At 40.0% G+C, this 20,812-nt stretch overlaps 1 protein-coding gene across 6 annotated transcripts in view; it reads left to right on the plus strand.

The window, feature by feature from the left end:
* Nucleotides 1–20,812, plus strand: part of C6 (complement C6) — a 48,043-nt gene that overhangs the window by 19,695 nt on the left and 7,536 nt on the right. For 5 of the 6 annotated variants that reach the window (XM_042451877.1, XM_042451876.1, XM_042451878.1 and 2 more), the window contains 9 exons: nucleotides 3,281–3,521; nucleotides 5,830–5,952; nucleotides 10,850–11,016; nucleotides 12,776–13,001; nucleotides 14,709–14,880; nucleotides 15,601–15,712; nucleotides 17,339–17,471; nucleotides 18,281–18,472; nucleotides 20,460–20,550. In XM_042451877.1, coding sequence (XP_042307811.1) covers nucleotides 3,281–3,521; nucleotides 5,830–5,952; nucleotides 10,850–11,016; nucleotides 12,776–13,001; nucleotides 14,709–14,880; nucleotides 15,601–15,712; nucleotides 17,339–17,471; nucleotides 18,281–18,472; nucleotides 20,460–20,550 — 1,457 coding nt within the window. Of the gene's footprint in view, nucleotides 1–3,280; nucleotides 3,522–5,829; nucleotides 5,953–10,849; nucleotides 11,017–12,775; nucleotides 13,002–14,708; nucleotides 14,881–15,600; nucleotides 15,713–17,338; nucleotides 17,472–18,264; nucleotides 18,473–20,459; nucleotides 20,551–20,812 lie in introns of those variants that run through there. The other variant, XM_042451879.1, reaches the window with a different exon arrangement.

A 20,812-nucleotide genomic window follows, 5' to 3' on the forward strand; every position in this document is an offset into this window, starting at 1 on the left:
GACTATGAGTGATAGGTCTAGCAATTAATCATTACTCTGCTAGGGAGTAATAAGAACATTACGTCCTCTAACAACAAGCTAAAGAGCTGCATATTGATCAAGAAATGGAGTCAAAATGTTGCAGTTAAGAAACAAAAATATATAAGCAAGCTGGAGGGAAAGTCACCCTTATCTAGAATCCAAAATACTCAAAAATCCAAAATTGTCCACATGAATACCTGAGAGAGTGACACTTTTGCTTACTCAACCTATTGTAGTAAACTAGGCAGTGATTCCCAAACTTTTGTCCTCCACGTGATTGGGACTTCAACTCCCAGAAACCCCAGCCAGTTTGGCCAACAGTCAGGAATTCTGGGAGCTGAAATCCAAAACTTCTGGAGGAGTAGGCTTGCCATATCCCACCTGGGGGCGGGGCTTTCCCAGTTTGGGGCGGGTCCACACAGTCCCACCCCAATTTGGCCCTACCCCCAGGATTCCCCCCCAGCAAGGCTCTGGAGGCTCCCTGCCTGGCTTAGCCTAGAGAGCAGGTCTTCAGGACACCTGCCATTCAGAGCTATTGCCAGCCCACTTGGTATACTGTATATGTCTTGCAAGAGGCCTTACTTTCCAGGTTACAGTGAGGAAAAAAAAAGGCCATAAATCGTTCATGTTTCACTGGGAGTCTAAATGCCTCATCTTTTAAATGTAAACCACGTTGGACTGGATGGCCCTTGCGGTCTCTTCCAACGCTATGATTCTATGAAACCGAGGGCAAATCCACTTTTTGTTTAACCACCTTGACATGTTCAATATGCATAGCCATGTTAACCCATGTTCAGTGTTAAACCCAAAGGGTTTGGTTATGGAATAAGCCTCTGAAATATGCAAGAGGCCATGTTAAGTAAAGCCATGTGAAATGCCCAAATGTGCTGTCGTGTGTTTTGGAATGAGGAGGGGGGGTGGTTTGGCCAGAAAGGGAAGTACATTTCTGCCATCTGTCTAGGAATAATGCCAAAATGTCCTTCATTTTGAGCATGCCTAAGAAACATGCATTTATATTAACATATTTTAAAAATAATCAAATTTTTTCATGTGTCCTCCATTTTTAAAAAATATGCCCTACATTTGAAAATGTTGCCCTACATTTGTCCCGGTTTGGAGGTCCTGCCTTATGGCAACCCTATGGAGGAGTAAAGTTTGAGAAGCACTGACCTAGAGGAAAACATGGCTGAGGGTTAGCCCTGCCATTAGGACATACTCTCCACCTGTCCCAATATGGCAGGGCAGTCCCAATTAATCCTCTGTCATCCCACTTTTTCAGCTGCCTTTAAAATGTCATAGTAGTTTATCAGACAAGGGAAATTGGAAGTATAATCCAATGGCAATCCAAATGCAATCATGGGGTTTAACATTATTGCGTGATAGGCTACCACACGCAATTTTGGGCAATGGGAAGTCAGTCCGAATGCAATCATGTGGTTTCACGTTATTGCATGATAGAGTACTTACTTTAGTTGCTCCAAACTGAGTTAAAAGTGCAAAACCAGTTTGTATTCAATTTACTCAGAAGAGGAGAGAAGAGAGAAGGGCAGAATCTTGCCCTTCCTGGTAGAATCAGGCAGAAACAATATCTGCAGTCTCTCCTAGATTATATGCTCTTCTTCATTAATAACCTTGGCCATGCTGAACACACTCTGATGTTGCTTGACTTTGTGTGTCTCATTTTTCATATTGGATAGGGTATGAGGTTGCAGTGGAAAATTTTGCCAGTTCTGGCACTCCCACTTGAGGCAGGCAAAATCTCAATTTGAAAACTACAAATCCCAGAATTTTATAGGATGGAGCTACAGCACTTAAAGCAGTGTCAAACTGCATTAATTCTACAGTATAGATGTACCCTGGGATATAGTGGTTCAGGGGTTAAGACACTGACTGTAATGATTGCAAGATTGGCAGGTCGGTGGTTCCAGACCCAAACGCCCCATGATGGAGTGAGCTCCCATCACTAGTCCCAGCTTCTGCCAACCTAGCAATCCAAAAGCAGGTAAAAGTACAAGCAGATAAATACCCTACTATTTTAGGTAGGGTTGCCATAACTGTCAACCTCCAAACCGGGAAAAATGTAGGACAAATGTAGGATAAAATTTAGCCCCAAATGTAGGGCATGTTTTTAAAATGGAGGACACACGAACAACTAAAAATAATAATTTAAAAAAAAACATTAATATAAATGCATGTTTCTTAGGCATGCTCAAAATGGAGGACATTTTGGCATTATTCCTAGACAGATGGCAGAAATGTACTTCCCTTTCTGGCCAACACTCCCCCCCCCATTCCAAAACACACACAACAGCACATTTGGGCTGGGACCGGACCAGGACCGCCAAAACTGGGACTGTCCCGCCTGCAGGCAGGATATGGCATCCCTAATTTTAGTGCTATTCCCAATAGTGTTCTGTGCAGTCATGATGGCCACATGATCACAGAGTCATATTTGACAACTCTGGCTTTTTGGCTTAGTAATGGAGATGAGCACCGACCCTTACAGTCAGACATGACTTGATAACTTTTGTGAAAGGGAAAATCTTTACCTTTATATAGATGTACACTCAGGCACCCTAAATGTTTTGGAGTAGCTCTACCATGGCTGGCTGACTTTTTCTGACTGCTGGAGAGAAACCATGTACAGTACGCTGCTCTACATGACTTGGAGAAAGAACAAGATAAAAATGCAAGCATATGCACATGCGTAAACCAGAGCCCTTTCACACTACACAATTATAGCAATATGATTCCACTTTAACTGCCATGGTTCCATGGTATAGAATCCTGGGATTTTTAGTTTAAGGAGTGGCATTATTCACAGACCTCCAGCGTTTCATCAAATTACAGACTCCATGATTCCATAGGAAGTTGCCGTGCAAGTTAAAGTGGAATCATAGTACAGTGGTACCCCGGGATACGAAATACCCAGGTTACGAAATTTCCGGGATACGAAAAAATCCCATAGGAAATAACTGTTCCGGGTTACGAATGTTTTTTCGGGTTACGAAGAAAATTTTTGGTGCTTTTCGGCGCTTTTTCGCACGAAACGCGGCTTTTCCCCATTAGCGCCTATGGGTTTTCGGCTTGCGAAGGCTTTTCGGGTTACGAAAGCGGCTGCGGAACGAATTAATTTCGTAACCCGAGGGAGCACTGTACAGCAATTGTGTGGTGTAAAAGGACCCAGCTGGGAACGTTCCACTATGAGAATGTTTTCATCAGATTATCAACTGGAGTTTCTTTTACTCTTCCCTTTTAGAACTCCAACTTTATTAGGATTCATAAAGTGATTGCAGTATCAAACTTCACAATGAAACAGTCAGATTTGCAGCTGTCTGGTGTCTTCTTGAAGGCCCTCAACAGCCTGCCTCTGGAGTACAACTATGCCCTCTACAGCCGGATATTTGATGACTTTGGGACTCATTACTATACATCTGGTTCCATGGGTGGTACATATGACCTCCTCTATCAATACAGTGCTGAAGAGCTGAAAACCTCAGGTATGTGGCCATTAGTGAGGAAAGGTAATCTATTTAGTGTTGCTGATTTTTAGACAGCTGGCAAACTAATAGCTCAGTTGAGTAGAAGAATCAGTGCCCATTATTTTAGTATGTTCTACAATAGCAATTTCCCCCTCTTTTTTCTATAAACCTTTTTAAAATGAGAAAATAAAACATAATGTGTCCATGGGAATATTTATGACAGTGTTTAAAAAAAAAAGAGGTAGGGAAGTTTATATTTCTTGTGGAAAACCTAAAAAGAAGAATTTAAAGTGTGATGGGATGTACATGGATGATTTTTCAAAGGAATTTTTGTAGAATCATATAGCTGGAAGGCATTACAAGGCACCATCTGGGGCTAGTCTACATGTTTAAAATACTTCTCATTCCAGTTGAATAGAATTTGACTGAGCCACACATGCAGGAGTTTGGGCTTTTTGAGAGGTGGAGGGGATCTGAAAAACTCCTTAAACTCCACAAGAAAAGGTTTCATGGGTCTTACTTAGGAGCCCTGGTGGTGCAGTGGTTAAATGCCTGTACTGCAGCCACTCACTCAAAACCACAAGGTTGTGAGTTCAAGACAAGCAAAAGGGCTCAAGCTTGACTCAGGCTTGCATCCTTCCGAGGAGGTCACTAAAATGAGTACCCAGATTGTTGGGGGCAAATTAGCTTACAGTTGTAAATTACTTAGACACTGCTTAGGTGGTATGAAGCAGTATATAAATGAAACTTGTTTGTTTGTTTGCTTACTGGAGTATCTGCAGAAATGCGCAGAAATGCGCATAATCATACATGTGGCCACTCATCTGCTTTGCATGGATGCATTCAGATGGCTGTGCATTTACAACAGAGGAAAGCTGAATAGATGTGAATAGATGTGAATTTGCTCAGGAAAATGAAGACAGTTCACCATCAATGTGTGAAAATGCACACCAATTTGCATAGTGCACTTACATGTAAACTAGTCCTTGGTCAACCCCCTGCCATGCAGAATTAGACATCTAAAATACACTGAGAGGCAACCATCCAAACTATGTTTAGATCTGTTTAGAGTCCACCACTGTCCAAAGCAATCCATTCCAACAGCTCTTACTGTCAGGAACTTCTTCCCAATGTTCAGGTGAAACCTCTTTTGCAAATTGAATCCATTGCTAGTGTCCTAGAGCCTTATCACACAAGAAAACAAAGTAGAAACAGAGCTCGAGAGTAACGGCTTTCTCCATGTCTTATCACACAGTGTCGTAGTGCTTCAGTTCTCTTCCTGTGAGAGATGATTGTAAAAGCTTGTATTTTGTTTAATGGCTTGTTCACCTAGAAAAAAGATACACTTTTACAACCATTCTCCAAAGGAAGAGAATTGAAGCTGCATGATATCATGTGGTAAGGCACAGAGAAAGTTGCTACTCTCTAGCTCCATTTCTGTTTTCTTTTATTTTGAGATAAGGCTCCTAGCCTTTGGAGATGCAGAAAACAAGCTTTCTCCATCTTCTACATGACACTCCTTCAGATATTTAAAAGATAGCTGTCTTATTACCTCTCGATGTTCTCTTCTCCAAACTAAACATGCCCAACCCCTGAGATCTTCCTCACAGGGCTTGGTTTCCAGACCTTTTTATTATCTTGGTTGCCCTCCTCTAGATGCTTTACAAGTTATGAACTGACTTTTTGAACTCTGATGCCCAGAACTATACGCAGTATTCAGGTGAGCCTAACCAAAGTAGAATAGAATGGTATATTACTTCATTTGATCTGGACACTATCATCCTTTTCATTGCGACCTTTGTATAATTTTAAATCACTTTTATAGAGTTCTAATGTGGTGTTTTTAACTTGATTTTAAAACGTTTTATAATCATTTTTAATTTGTCATTATGGAAGCCTCCTTGGGTCCCAACCTGGGAAAAAACTGGCGCACACACACACACACACACACACACACACTTCCAAGCCTTCCATAGTTGTCTATCCCCTGCTGTACACCCTTTTTAAAAAAATGTTTCATCATTATCTGCTTCCCATCTGTAAAATGGGTATAAATTAATTATAATGCAGTTTGCAGGAATGGGGGCAGGAATCATGAAAGCTGGTTTATATTGTGAATTTTTAGCAGTGCATTTCAAAACATTTGATAAGAGGAGTGTGCCATTCCCCCCCCCCCTCCATGGTCCAGGGATCAATACCATGTTTGTGTCCATTGACTAGAATTGTTTCTTTGTTTCCTGGAATCTCACCAGGAACTGGCAGCTAAAAGCTTGTGGATCAAAGTATTGTAAATTATTATAAAAATTACTCCCTCTCCTTTGCTTAGGTTTAACACAGGAAGAAATGAAAGAGTGCGTTCGAACAGAAACAACTAGGCGTGTCCTTTTTAGAAAGAAGAAAAAAGTGCATACAAGATGCACCAACAATGAAATGACTGCTCGCCATGAAGGTGACTATATAGGGAAACATGCTTCATGTTTTAATGCATCAAAGCTTATGGATTGTTGTGGTGATTGTAATGGCTTTGATTATTGTGGAGATTTGAATGGCTTTACTGTATTGTTTAATTTAATTTGGTTTAATGATGCTTGTTAGCCAGGTTGAGTACTACTCTTTCTTAGTTAAAAGGGGAAATAAAAATGTAAAAAGTATAACTAATGCTATTATTTTCAGTAGTCCAGGCATTTGCCAGGGTGAGCAGTAAGAATGCAAGAACTGTCATGCACAGTCTAAACTGGTCTTTCAATCACAAATGGGCAGAAACAAGTGTGGTGGTGCTATCCATGGTAGTAAAAATGTTGGAGGTGTCAGGAAGACAAAGGGACAATGATGCATATGTGGTGTGCAAAGGTGAAACCCTTCTGGGACAAGATCCATAGTATAATTCAACAAATCTTTAATATTGGATATAAAAAAAGACCAGAACTGTATTTGTTGAACATGACTTATTTTATTAAAAATAATGACGAATGTAAATATTGGAAAACTATACTGTATATGATAACAGCAGCTAGACTGATTATTGCAAATCACTGGAAAGACACTAATGTAATACAACTAGAGGAATGGCTTATTAAGTTAAATGATATTAGACAACTGGACTTGATTTCCTGTAGTTTAAAGAGGGGAAGTAAAAACGAGAGGACACAGTTGGAATGGAAAAAAGTGGTGTCCTTTTTGAAAAAAAGGTGGAAATAGGAGGACAGTCTGGTCGAAGCTTTCTTATAATGGTTAACCACTAGAAACTCTTCAAAAATAACATCGTTGTGGAAATAAGGTTAATTTTGATCGTCCAGTTCACTTTTCTTTGAACGTTTATATTAGCTAGGGTTGCAATATTTTGGTATTAGATAATGTTGTAGAAAAACTTATAAATACACCATGGGAAATGTTGATAACAATGGGGAATCTTCAATTAACTGAGTGTATATAATCTAAGCAAGAATACACATATAATTAAGGAAACTTCATAAGAGGGGAATTTAAAGCTAGGAAGTAGAACATTTGCTGGAATTAAAGCTTTGTTATTTTGAAACCTGAATTGTATAGACAATATACGTCATTGTAATTATGTATTCAGGAACAAACTTGCTTTTTCTGTATGGGAAAATTTAATAAAAATTTTTAATAAAAAAATATTTAGGCTTTAAAAAAAAGATAAGTACCATCATGCTGCTAATTGTCTCAAACATGGCATTGGCAGGCACCAAAGAATCATAGAATCATAGAGTTGGAAGAGACCACAAGGGCCATCCAGTCCAACCCCCTGCCATGCAGGAAATCACAATCAAAGCATCCCCGACAGATGGCCATCCAGCCTCTGCTTGAAGACCTCCAAGGAAGGAGACTCCACTACACTCCGAGGGAGTTTGTTCCACTGTCGAACAGCCCTTACTGTCAGGAAGTTCCTCCTAATGTTGAGGTGGAATCTTTTTTCCTGTAGTTTGCATCCATTGCTCCGGGTCCTAGTCTCTGGAGCAGCAGAAAACAAGCTTGCTCCCTCCTCAATGTGACATCCCTTTAAATATTTGAACAGGGCTATCATATCACCTCTTAACCTTCTCTTCTCCAGGCTAAACATCCCCAGCTCCCTGAGTCATTCCTCATAGGGCAAGGTTTCCAGACCTTTCACCATTTTAGTCGCCCTCCTTTGGACATGCTCCAGTTTCTCAATGTCCTTTTTGAATTGTGGTGCCCAGAACTGGACACAATATTCCAGGTGGGGTCTGACCAATACAGAATAGAGTGGCACTATTACTTCCCTTGATCTAGACACTATACTTCTATTGATGCAGCCTAAAATCGCATTGGCCTTGTTAGCTGCCGCATCGCACTGTTGACTCATGTTCAACTTATGGTCTACTTGGACTCCCAGATCCCTTTCACATGTAGTTTCATTCAGCCAGGTGTCCTCCATCCTATATCTGTGCTTTTTGTTTTTCTGCCCTAAGTGCAGTACCTTACATTTCTCCGTGTTGAATTTCATTTTGTTAGCTATGGCCCAGTTTTCTAGTCTGTTCAGGTCATTTTGAATCTTGATCCTGTCCTCTGGAGTATTAGCTACTCCTCCTAATTTGGTGTCATCTGCAAATTTGATAAGTATGCCCCCAATATTGTCCTCCAAGTCATTGATAAAGATGTTGAATAGCACTCTTTCAGTAATAATAATACTGTAATTCTTATGAAGCAATTTGCTTCATAAGAAAATCCCCCAGTGGACAATGTGTGTGTAGGTTCAAACAAAAAGAAAACAATGTATTATGTGAAAAGATGCATTCAGCATCATATCTCATGTGATCCTGGAAGTTTAAGCAGAAGAGTGGTAACAGATAATGTAAATGAATGAACACATCACAAAAAGCTCAATATGTAATTTGCATGCATTATGCAATGGCTGCATGGACAAATCCTGCCAACAAAATACTAGTGACAAGATCACCTTAGGGTTGCTTTAAGTCACAGATGACTTGAAGGCACACAACAACAACAACAACAACAACAACAACAATCCAGTTTTAGACATATTATGAGTAGGTTTACTGAAACAAATGTGGCTTAACAGACTTGAATCTTCCTATATAATTCTTTCAAAGTCTATGGCCAGGATCACAACTAGCACCCATCACATATCCACAGCTACTTTACATAACAATAAAGCACTATTTTACAACTATGTAAAATTGTTGTCTCTTTGATGTTTGACCATTATTCCATCTGACAAAGTGGATTGAAATTCATGAAAGATCATGCTGATCTTTCAGTCAGTCTTAGAGGTGCTGTTAAATTCCTTCTTCACCACTTTTTGTCTCTTTAACTTTGTCATGACTAAGTTAAGAACCTTTAATATTGGTGGATTTGCTCTAAGTATGTTTAAATCTGGATCTAACCTAATTTGCATAGACCTCCCTCTTATATCTAAGGCTGTATCTGCACTGCAGAACACCACTTTAACTGTCATGGCTCAATGCTATGGAATTCTGGGATTTGTAGCCTTTTCTGTTAGGGAGCTCTGTTGCCACAACAAACTACAACTCCCAGTATTCCATAGCATTTAGCCATAGCAGTTAAAGTGGCATCATCCTGGATTATTTCTGCAGTGAGGATGCAGCCTAAGTTACCCTGCTCTGACAAATCACAAAGCATAGAAATGAGATTTCCAAAGTGATGAAATCAGTCCCTGGTAGTACTATTGCCTTCTTAAACGTTAGTAAGCACTTTCAAATCAATGTGCACTCCTTGAGGGCTAGAAATTTGGGGTGTGTTTTTTTTAAATGAAAAGAGAATAAAGCCAAGATTCTTGAGGTGGTAAACTCTGCACCTATTTGTTAAGAAAAAAAGCAACATGGGATATACAGTGAAAGAAATAAAACTTGTATGTGAGAGTCAGGATGACTAAGCAGAAGCAATTAGAAGCCACACAGGTGTAAAAGGTAATGAAGTTAGCAAGTCCTAAATGCCAAGGACAGAAATGCCAAGTGGATAATTGGACACACCTGAGAATTGTTAAAGTGGACAAGGTGAAATGATGAAATCATTAATTGTGGGATGAAACAAGAGAACCAATGAAAATGGTTGTACACGCCCACTGGGTGGAAACTGACAAGAGTGGGTGGTGTTTTTCCAATGACTATAATAATGGCTATGAATCCCAATGTATTTTGTGGGTAGTAGTGGAGGAGTATTGGATAGTTTTGGAGCTGTATATAGTAGAATAAAGTAGATCTTTTATATAAGACTACTGAGTTGTCTGGTGTCTTGGGTGAAGCTACAAGAGCCAGCTGAATCCTGAAGAAGGGTGAAGACTTCTGTGGAAGCAAGAGTGAGAAGGCTTGGAGAGTCAGGGTCTTCAGCCTATTCTCTGTAACTCTGCTGCTTTAGAGCAAAGCTTTAACCACTGACCAAAACTGGTCAGCGCCGGTGCATAACAAGGTGGTGAGTTCGAGCCAGAGGTGAAGAGCTACAACTCCCATCATCCCTGACACTATTATCAAACTCTGCATATGAGCAGTGACTTTGCAAAATGGTAGAACACATACAGCCCTGCCAACAGTTCTTCCTCAGTGGTCAGTCTTCTCATTTATCAGTGCTATGCTTTAAAAATAAGTATATGCCTCCAATCAAAAAAGTTCTATAAGCTTTGAGTTTTCTGGTAATGTCCACTCTAATTAATTTAGCAAAAAGAAACAGGATCCATACTTGCTGTTTTAATTATATTTAATTAATCAATTAATTAATTTATATCCCCCCTTTCTCTCAGTGTGGGACCTCTAAAAATCTTTTAACAAGAATTTTAAAAATGACTATTATGCCAAAAGTAATCTCTGACCCCAACCCCATAAACCATATTCAAATTCTAAAGAAGGATTTCAACTGGATGTTAAATGATAAAATCCTTAAAGATGGAGCTTTCATGGAAAATTTTTAAAAGGAATTGCATCATTACTTCTGGGAGAATTGCATGGCAGAATTGCCAATGAAGATAATCTGAGATGCAGGGAAGTCTGTAGCCAGAGACAGGAATGGCAGAGAACATCAGAAGTAAAAATATATAAACTAGAAAGAAACAAAAAATATTAAAGGAATTGAAGACAAAAGAAGACATTGTGCAAAATATTTTTAACCAGAGAAATAAATAAGTGCTTGATTTAATTATTTTTAAAAAATGGCATCTAAAACATTGGGGGGGGGACACTACACACCCTCCCCATTAAAAGCTCTATCTGCTGCCATCAAATGCTAACCATCCCTCTACTGATCCTATTTTGTCTTGGCTTTGAATGGATGCTGTAAATTTATTCATGAATGTGTTGTGCAAATTCTAATAACTAATTTCAAATCTCTCCTAGGTTCATTTTTGCAATCTTCTGAAAAATCTATATCATTAGTAAAAGGTGGGAGATCAGAATATGCTGCCGCTCTTGCTTGGGAAAAAAGAGGAGTTTTGCCTGAACATGTTACATATATGAATTGGCTGGAATCAACCAAGGAAAATCCAGTTGTCATTGACTTTGAGGTAAGAAAGCAAAAAAGAGCAAGTGTGGGTGGTTTCTCTCTTTAGCCATTAGTATTTTTTACTTCTTAATCAGGATTGCTGGTTTCTTAAGATTCACATTCTCATTTACAAATGGAACTGTGCGCCTCATCACTTGAGAAAAGAAAGCTGAAATGGAGTGGAAGAGTAGTGCCTTTCTCCATGCCTCTCCACATGTTGTTGTAATACTTTCATACTCTGCCTGCCAGAGACAGTTGTAAAAGCGTGCCTTTTGTTGTGCTGGAAAAATCCATTCAACAAAAGGCACACTTTTATAACTGTCTTCCTCAGGAAGAGAATGGAAGTACCTTCAGACTGTATTTATAAGGTGTATATGGAACATAAATGAATGTCATGTTTAGATTTGGGTCCCATCTCCAAGATCTCTCATTAGGCATATGCAAATATTCCAAAATTCAAAAAAAATATCCAAAACACTTCTGGTCCCATCTCAGATAAGGAACATTCAACCTCTGTTCACAAGCATCAGCATTTTTCTAGATACTATAGAATACTTATAGAATATTTATAGAATAAAAAGAGAAAAGAAGAAATAAGCAGATATGTAGATCCAGATGCTAACTTTTCAAAAAGAAGCACAATACATTCTGTTAGGCAGTTATGATGCTGTAAGTTAAACTTTGTTACTCTTGTTGTTGTGTATCTTCAGGTCATTACTGACTTATGGTGACCCTAAGGTGAACCCCTCATAGGGTTTTCTTGTCAATTTTCTTCATAAGGGGTTTGCCTTTGCCTTTCTCTGAAGTGAAAGAGTGTGACTTGTCCAAGTTCATCCAGTAGGTTTCCATTGCCAAGCAAAGATTCTTAGTTTGGCCTCCCAGTTTCCTAGTCCAAACTCAAACCACAATACCATTCTGGCTCTTCCAAGTTAAACATAGGACATCATAACTGTGCTGTATTCTCATTTGCAGTTATGGTACTGCTGCTATGACTACAAATGACCCTGAAACCCACCTTAAAAGACAGTTAGATGTCCAGAGTGACAGAGCTCTGTCTTGCTACTGAGCAAGATGCTGCAGGATGATGCTTTCAGCCCCATCCTGCCAGAGGAGGCAGGAGCAAAAGCAGAAGCAAATGACCCTTTGGGTACCTCTCATAATATTTCAATGCAGCATCACTCAACGGTGAGAGGGAGCTGATCACGTTGTCCTATAGCACCCTGCTTTGTGTTTGGTGTTAGTGCATGCAGTCCAGAGACAAATAAAGGAGAAGGTGATCACTAGACAAATCCTATAAAAATGAGAGAGACAGAGAGAGAGCACGCCCATTCTGATCTGCAGCAGTCAAGCATATTTTTTGTTTTGCTTACATTCATTTGCACTGTGGAGAAAAACCAGTTATTTCCAGTAATTTAAAAATTGCTGACTTTTTATATGTTTAACACTAACTCTTTTTGAAATAATACATTTCTTTCTTTTGAAAGAATACATTTAAAATGCTACATTTTAAAATCAGTTTTAAAAAAAAGAAATAGCATGTCTTATTAAAGAAATCATTTGTGTTGCTTCCAGTGTCCATGGTACAAGTGTGATTGCTTATGTAGGTGAAATAGCAGCACGAGTTCTTGAGACAGGCATATCAATAACCTTGGAGAAGGGACAAGGGTTTATATAAGCATTTAAAAAGCTGGAGAGAGAAAATGGATGCTATGCAATTGTGTTCTCCTCATGGAATTTTGGTGGATCTAGTCCTAATTGCCTCTTATCCTCTTGTCTCTTAGCTTGGTTTAATTTTGGATTTGGTGAAGAACTTTCCATGTGCAGCAACTAAGCGACGTAACCTCAGGAGAGCCCTTATTGAATACATGGAACGATTTGACCCTTGTCAATGCAAGCCATGTCCCAACAATGGCAGGCCTATCCTCTCTGGAACAGAATGCCTCTGTGTGTGCCAGGCTGGTACATATGGCAATAACTGTGAGCTAAGAGCACCTGATTACACATCTGGTACATTTTATTCATTTTATTTTTACTTATGTAATCTATACTTCATCTATTATAGACATCATTATCATTATCATCATATTTAAATCATTTATTTCCCAGCTTTTCCCCACTATTGAGACTCAAAAATGCTTAAAAAAGTTAAAACAAATACAGATTAAAATATTTACAAAAAAGAAGTACAAAATATGTTGTTGTGCACCTTCAAGTCATTTCCTACTTATGGCTACCCTAAGATGAACCCGTCATTCATGGTGTTTTCTTGGCAAGATTTGCTCAGAAGGGCATTGCCTTTGCCCTTGCATCTCTATGAGGCTGAGAGAGTGTGGCTTGCCCAAGACCACCTAATGAGTTTCCATGGACGAGAGGAGATGGAATCCATGACCAAGAGGAGTCTCCAGAGTTGTAGTCCAATGCTCAAACCACTACACCACGCTGGCTCTCTACAAACATATACAAAGTCAGTATGAACATATAAAACCATTTACAACAAATCTATTAACAGACAAAATGTGAAAATGAGCCAAACAGCATATCATAAAACCACACACCATTAAAAGCCTTTGTGGTCAGTTCCTTTAAAGCCTATCAGAAGAGGTTTTGCTAAGGAATGGCACCAAGGAGGAAGTCATCCTAGTCTCTTTAAGGACGGAATTTTAAAACCCAGGAGCAGCCACCAAGAAAACCCTTTCTGTGTCTTCACTAAAAGTCCTTGTTATGGTTGTTAGGATGACGAGAAAGCTCTCACCCAAGAACTTTCAAACTTGAGAAGTCTTACCTAGAGTTTTTCAGGATCTGAACACATGGGCTAAAAAGCTTGTGCCCCCCCACCCCCCATGGCCTCACATTGTGCTAATGCCTTGGGCCGGGATCAAGCGGACCAGACACATATCTGGTGCATGTGGTCTGATCACAGTCCAAAGTGCTCTTAACCCAATTGAAAGAAACCAGCTGTTTGCTGCAGAGTTTCTAGAAACTCCACATGTAGCAAACCAGACGATCCTGTGTACATCATACCTGCCTTGCCATTGCAAGGCCTGTGAAATCAGATCAGGCTACCTGGCCATGTGAGTATAGCCAGGCATCCCATTACAAGCCACTACAGGTGTCTTCTCAGGAGAAGCAACAGCATAGGGCATGTCAGTAGTGGATCCATGGTGCAATGATGGCTGGGTGTGTAAACACCTGCCCATCGCTGCACCAGCCTGGGGACTGCCCCAGGTCAGGACTTGGGATAGGATAGCATGGGCTTGTCCTATGCCATCCTACCCATTTTCTTAGAGCCTCAAATAATCTGGATCCAAGATGCAATATTCCCCTTCACATTTCTTTCTGTCTCTATATCAAAAGTATATAAGCCTCATCCCTTCTAATATGATTCATCCACCCATTCAGTTATATTATTTAATCCACAGGGGTTACAGAAGCATTCTTCATCTGATGTGTCTGCACCTAGAGGAAATGCTAGGCCAGCTTTGTTTCACTGGGTATCATTGCTAAGCAGGAATAGGGTTATATATATATTTCAGTTAAACAATGAGCATTAGTTAAGTGTAGATATAACATCTGTATCCTTCTCCCTATCAGGGAGAGAGAAGAACTGTTAAGCCAGTTTGAAGACTATAGTGTACAAAGCATTTAGCTTTAAACTGGGAAGAGCGTCATAGCTAATTGATCCCTCCTTGGGGCTTTTATTTCATTGGGTTTCAGTTTCTGTGGATGGTTACTGGAGTTGCTGGTCCACCTGGAGTTCCTGTGATGCCTCCCATAAGAGACGCAGGACACGGATTTGTAACAATCCTTCCCCCCTAAATGGAGGGAAACCATGTGAAGGTGAACAGGAGCAAGAAGAGGAGTGCCACTTTTCCATATTTGCTGACAGGTAAGAGTGAAATAGAAGGTTTGATTGTGATAGGCTGATATGTAAGAGGCATATAGAAGGGGACTGTATGATGGTCGTATGATCCCACTTCAACCAACATGACTGCATCCTATGGAATCCTGGGATTTTTGCTCTGGTGGGGCATTAGAGTTCTGTGGCTGAGAATTCAAAGTGTCCCTTCCAAAACTGCAGATTCCAGGATTCCATAGGATAGAACTGTGGCAGTTAAAGTAGAATCATACTGCTCTGATTGTGCAGTGTGAAAAGACCCAAGGTTGCAGATTATGTTTCTGATCATTCCTGGTAAGCCTGAGAAAAAATCCTGTGTAAAACTCCAGAGACTACATTGCCATTTAGTCAGGAATGCCAGTAGGGTTGGCATCAAAAGGTGACGCCCTAAAATTTTTTACCTGGTGTAGTATAAAAGAGTTACCCAGTGTGGTAACTCATGGTGTCGCACACATCCCATTGGTCTCTTCCCATGCCACACCAAAAAGAACGGCAATCCATACCACATAGGCACTGTAAACAAGTCACCATGGATGAATGTGATCATAGGTTTATTGCTGATGCCATGTGGGTTCAGATGTATGTTTCTCATGCCATCTGTCCCTCTTAAGTGAAGATACCAGGACTTTCTGTATGGAAATTATATGCTTTGCCCTACCACTGGCCCATGGCTGTCTATAACGTTTCAGCTCCATGGTTCTTTTCTTTTAGAGGGGCCCTGTGTATAAGTGATGATGAAGCAAAAAAGGAGAGTGACCTTTTGGTCCATCAACCTGAATTAGGATGCCTTAAACCAGATCCTCCAGAATATGGATTCATCAGGGTGAGTGTCTGAGGTTCTTATTGCTAGGGGTTGGAAAGACTATTCCCTGTTTCCAGTCTGTAATCATAGAGTTGGAAGGTGCATCATAGGCCCTGCTTATAGATGGGGCAGCACCAGGATGTAGATATGCAAGCTCTTTTTGAAGACATCCAGAAAAAGAGACTTGACTACTTCTCAAGATAATTAATTCCGTTGCCTAACTGCGTGTACTGTCAAGAAGTGCTATTTTAAAGGATGCTTTTTAAAACATACCAAAATTGGCAGCATAGTCTTCTTACTTCTTCTGGCTCCAGCACATGATCACTATCTTAAGTGTTTGGTTTTTTTTTCCTTTTTTAGCAGATGGGAAGATTCATAACAAATGGGGTTTTCATCTGTTAAAAGGAAATTCCATCTTCAAAGGCAGTACAGTTCTGAGTTAAAGATGCTGAGGACAAAATGGTTGTCTTCATGCCCTGAGGTTTTAGAGACGGGATGCACAAAATGTGGCCCATGCAATTTTTATGGCCGTGAACCACAATCCCCCCATCAAATGTTATTCTTGATTTCTTTTCTTTTTTTAAACTGTTCCTGGAAATGTTCAGGTTCAGCAGTTTGTAATAAAATGGGCACAGCATCTGCAACCACTCCAGAACACATTTAGAAGTGTACTTCTAACTACATTGACTTTTACTTTAGCCTACAGTGGGTCATGGAATTGGAAAACTAGCACCCAAAACTCTGTTTTAAAGGCATTACAGCTGGAAACAAAATAGTAGCATAAATGAGCTTCAGTTCTAAGCAAACATAGTCAGTGTGTAGCACTGCAATAACAGGTGCATGCTGTCAGGTGCAGGGTGGTTGTGGAGAAAGAACTCATAGGGTCAGACCAATGAGACTTTTTGATTGGGAGAGATCTTAACATCATCTGCCATCCACTGCAAGTTTCCCTGTCCAATCTGAGTTTAGTTGAAATCCTCACAGTGGCTGAAGGGAAAATATTCCACATCAGCAATAATGAATGGCTATGAACAATCCTTGTTACACATTTAAAGTATTTGGAGGTGGCTTAGACATGAACAGAAAAATAAGACTCTTTAACTTTAGCTTGGTAGATATGTAAACTTCTGAATATGATTCGTTGCTATGCATCAGGACAGAGTCTTGCAGTTTTGGACTCTCCATGGCCATAGGCCATTGGTACTATTTACAGTGACTTCCAAAATTTATTACTATATCAATGGTTGGAAAGTTCTCTTGGATGCTTTAAGTCTTACTGAAATTTATGGAAGTTGGCAAGACATCTGTGGTAATGAAATAGGCTGCACAGGGTTGGAGCCTGTTTTGACACTAAATATTTAACTCCATGAGGAAATTCCATAGCTTTAGATCAGAGTGGCCAAAATGTAGCACTCCAGATTGAACTGTAGGTCTCAGTATTCATCACTATTGGCTATGCTGGTTAGGAATGATGGGATTTGCAGTCCAACAATATCTGATGAACTGTATTGTGGTTGCCTCTGCTTTAGATCTGATAAGTACAACAGTCTAACATAAACATAAGTTGTATCTTTTGTTTGAATGCAGTGTTTGAAAATTTATACATGTTTTGTCCCAGAGTGACTCCCTTTCCCTTGTTAATTTCAGAATGAAAAGAACCATTATGCTGTTGGTGAAGTTGCTGAGGTTGTGTGCCTGAGTGGATACAGTCTTGTGGGATATCCATTCTTTCGCTGTCTGTCAGATCAAACATGGGTACAGAGGCCTGTTGAATGTCGACGTAAGAACAAGAAAAATGCTCACAATTTAACTTGTAAATTAGGGAAAGTAAAGAATAATTTAAGAATGTAATGTGTCAGGGGATCAGGTGCATCAATAGAAAGATGCAGAGAAATGAGGACCACACCTGGTGACACCTTTGCGGGGGGGGGGTGACAGCGGGTTCACTGGTGGAAAGAGGTGCAAAAGTTCCAGGACTTCCCTCTCTCCCATCCAGCCAGCAGTTGGAGGACTCAGATGGAGGACTCAGCCTGCCACCCACACTACTTGTCTCTATCAATGCTTGCTTCTTTGGGTGGCCACGACACCCTAAAGTGATGAGCATTAGCAGCCGTGGTGGCAGCAGCAAGAACATAGAGGACATGGCTCACTACCCCTGCTACCACTGCTGTTTTCCCTGCCACCACTGGTTTTCCCACCTTTTTGCTCCTGTTTTGACTTTGCCACTACACTGCCATTGGACCTGCCCAATTTAATTTATAATATTATCCTATAATGCTTTTATAATTGTATATTCACCATAGCAGAACTGCTTTTGGCAATGAAGGCACAGTGTAGGGATTAGAGTTGAAAATAATTTAACCTAAATCAAATTAAACAAATGAAATAATGTCACCTCCCAAGGATAAAACATGTTCTCTTTAGGCAACTAGCTCCTATTGGATCAGATTGTCAATTTTAAAATTGTTGTTAACATTTGCATTTTAACCACAAACCTAATAGGAAAATATCTTGGTTCATCTTTCATTCTTTATTTAACTGGCACACTTTTTGTCATAACATATTATTTTCAGCTCTTTTTTCCTACAGTGTCTGCTTGTCCCAGACCATCAACATCTCAGGATGTCTCCATTTCCCCATTTAAAAGTGAATACAACATTGGAGAAACTATCCAGCTAAGGTGCCCTGCAACCTTTGAGCTAAATGGCCATATGCAATACACTTGTGGCAAAGGCCCATCCTGGAAGCCTCCCATTTTGAGACGACTTACTTGCGAGAGAGGTAAAGGCAACAGAGACCTGGGACACCCAGATTTAAATTATTCCTCAGCCATGAATCTCTGGAGTCAGTCATGCTCTCTTAGGATGTATCCACGTGGCAAAATTACAGCAGTTTGACAACAGTTTAACTGCCATGACTCTAGTCTACAAAATCTGGGATTTGTAAGTTTGGTGATGTATTCCACCTGGTCTGTTAGAGTGCTCTGGTGTTTCTTCAAACTACAAATCCCAGGATTCTGTAGGCTAGTGATGTGGCAGTTAAAGTGGTGTTGAACTGCTTTAATTCTGCAGTGTAGTTACACTGTTCATCTACCTTGCTTTGCAGTGGGGATTTGTGGATAAAATTGGGACAACACGTGAGTAGGCTGCTCTGAGCAAGATGAAGATTTTAATTCACTCTGGCCTTTCAGATAATTTACAATTTACAGTCTGGGCCTCTCAGTTTCTAATCTACATTTGAACTGTATGTTAATTTTAATAACATGTACTTTTTTACATTATATTTTAATGTTGCATTGGTCTGTGAGTTGCTCAGAGAACAAGTGTTATACTCTAAACATATAGTTTTGTAGCGGGTGACCCCAAACCCACGAACCCGAAGGCCCATGGCCAGCCAGAGGACAAGCAGAGTCAAGGAGACCGAACTGGCTAGAATAAAAAACGCTTTATTGTCTGCGCAGGGCAGCAGCACACCAACATAGGTGTCACCAAGGCTGCAGCCGCGATGGCTTCTTGTCACCCCCCTTTTATGCCCTTCGCAGAGGGCTGTTTTCTAAACAACAAGCGATTGGTTGCGTTCACTGTTCACTCAATGGTCCTGTATTTTCTTCTTGGCATTACATCTGCTTGGAGCCTGGAATGTAGAGATAGCTAGCTACTGCAAAAGAGATACTTAGCTAGACTGATCCTGTTCTCTTCCAAGGCCACTTGCTAAACACAGGCCATTGTATTCAGAGCCCTCCAGAGGAAGGAGGGGGTGATTATGTGAGTGTGTTTGCTACGGCCACACACAGAAAGAAAGAGTGGGGGCCAGCACAGCCCATTTGCGCTTTACTCTGTAGGCTCAATCTATGGGCCTTCTGTAACTATTGATTCTTTTGCAAAGCAAAGTACAGAAGCAAGAAAGCATTATTATTATTGTGTCTCTATCAGTTTAATAATAATAATAATAATAATAATAATAATAATAATAATAATAATCCCATACACCTACCCTATGAACTAGTTGGCTATATAAATATTTCAGCTTGTCTCCTCACAGAATGCAAATTCTGCCTGCATTATATAGCCTTATTCGGGCATTAGAGTACGTACACAAGTTAAAAAAAAATAGTACCACATAGCTCCCCAATTTCCTCATATTTAGCAAGGAGGTCTATATAGAACATAGCACATCTATTTCCATTCACCTGAATTTGACTAAAACTTTTATTGAGATGCCTACCTGTGTTTTTATATGTGTGTTTGCTTTAGTGTGGAGTTTAGTACTGTACAAAATGTGCAGTCAGGGAAAAATGTGCAGTGGGAAAATGATAGTGTGCAGTAGAAAAAAAATAAGAAAGAGACTACACACATTAAGCTTATTACGTGTTTTGGGGCATTTAATGACAAATTAGCACTCAGTTTCAAAACAAAGTGCCCAAACATCATTGATCTATCTCATAACCTATGTTTGGGGTTTTTTTTGGGGGGGGAGGGGGTTGTTTTTGGTTTTTTGGGGGGGGTAATTTGGTACAGTTGGAATATATCCTTTTTAAAAAGGTAAGGAAAACAAGTGCAGATATCACGGTTTAACATGGGGGCGATTATGGGCTAAGGTGATGAGGACATTGCATACAAAAACATTAAAGGTAAAGCCAAGATACACACCTATATCATCAGTTTCTCTTGTACATTTATATATATTCAGTGCAGACACAAGGCCTGTATCACACAGGCATTTTTGTTTATGTATTCCTTCGAAATCATGACTTTCTCCACTCTTGCAGCTGATTACATTCAAGACCAAGGTAGCTGCAGTCCAGGCCAAAAGCTGGCTGTCTCTCAGTGTGTGTGTATGTCCCCAACAGAGGATTGTGGGTAAGCTATAACTAGAAAAACTTCACTTTTGGACATTTTGGAAAGTGTTTAAAGTCCTTAACAGGAAAGCATTAATGTCTGGATACAATTGAAGCCTTCTTCATGTGTTCTCCCAAACACGTTAGTGCCAAAAGTTGGAGTGGAGCTCTGCATACTGGCCAAGCCTATCAAATCTCCTTGTCCATCCTTTCAGGTACCTGACCTTCCCATGTGGAATGTCAGCATCTGTCTATGGTGACTATTATTTGTTTCATTTGATTTA

Source organism: Sceloporus undulatus, chromosome 2 (genome assembly GCF_019175285.1).
Source record: "Sceloporus undulatus isolate JIND9_A2432 ecotype Alabama chromosome 2, SceUnd_v1.1, whole genome shotgun sequence".
NCBI lineage: Eukaryota > Metazoa > Chordata > Lepidosauria > Squamata > Phrynosomatidae > Sceloporus > Sceloporus undulatus.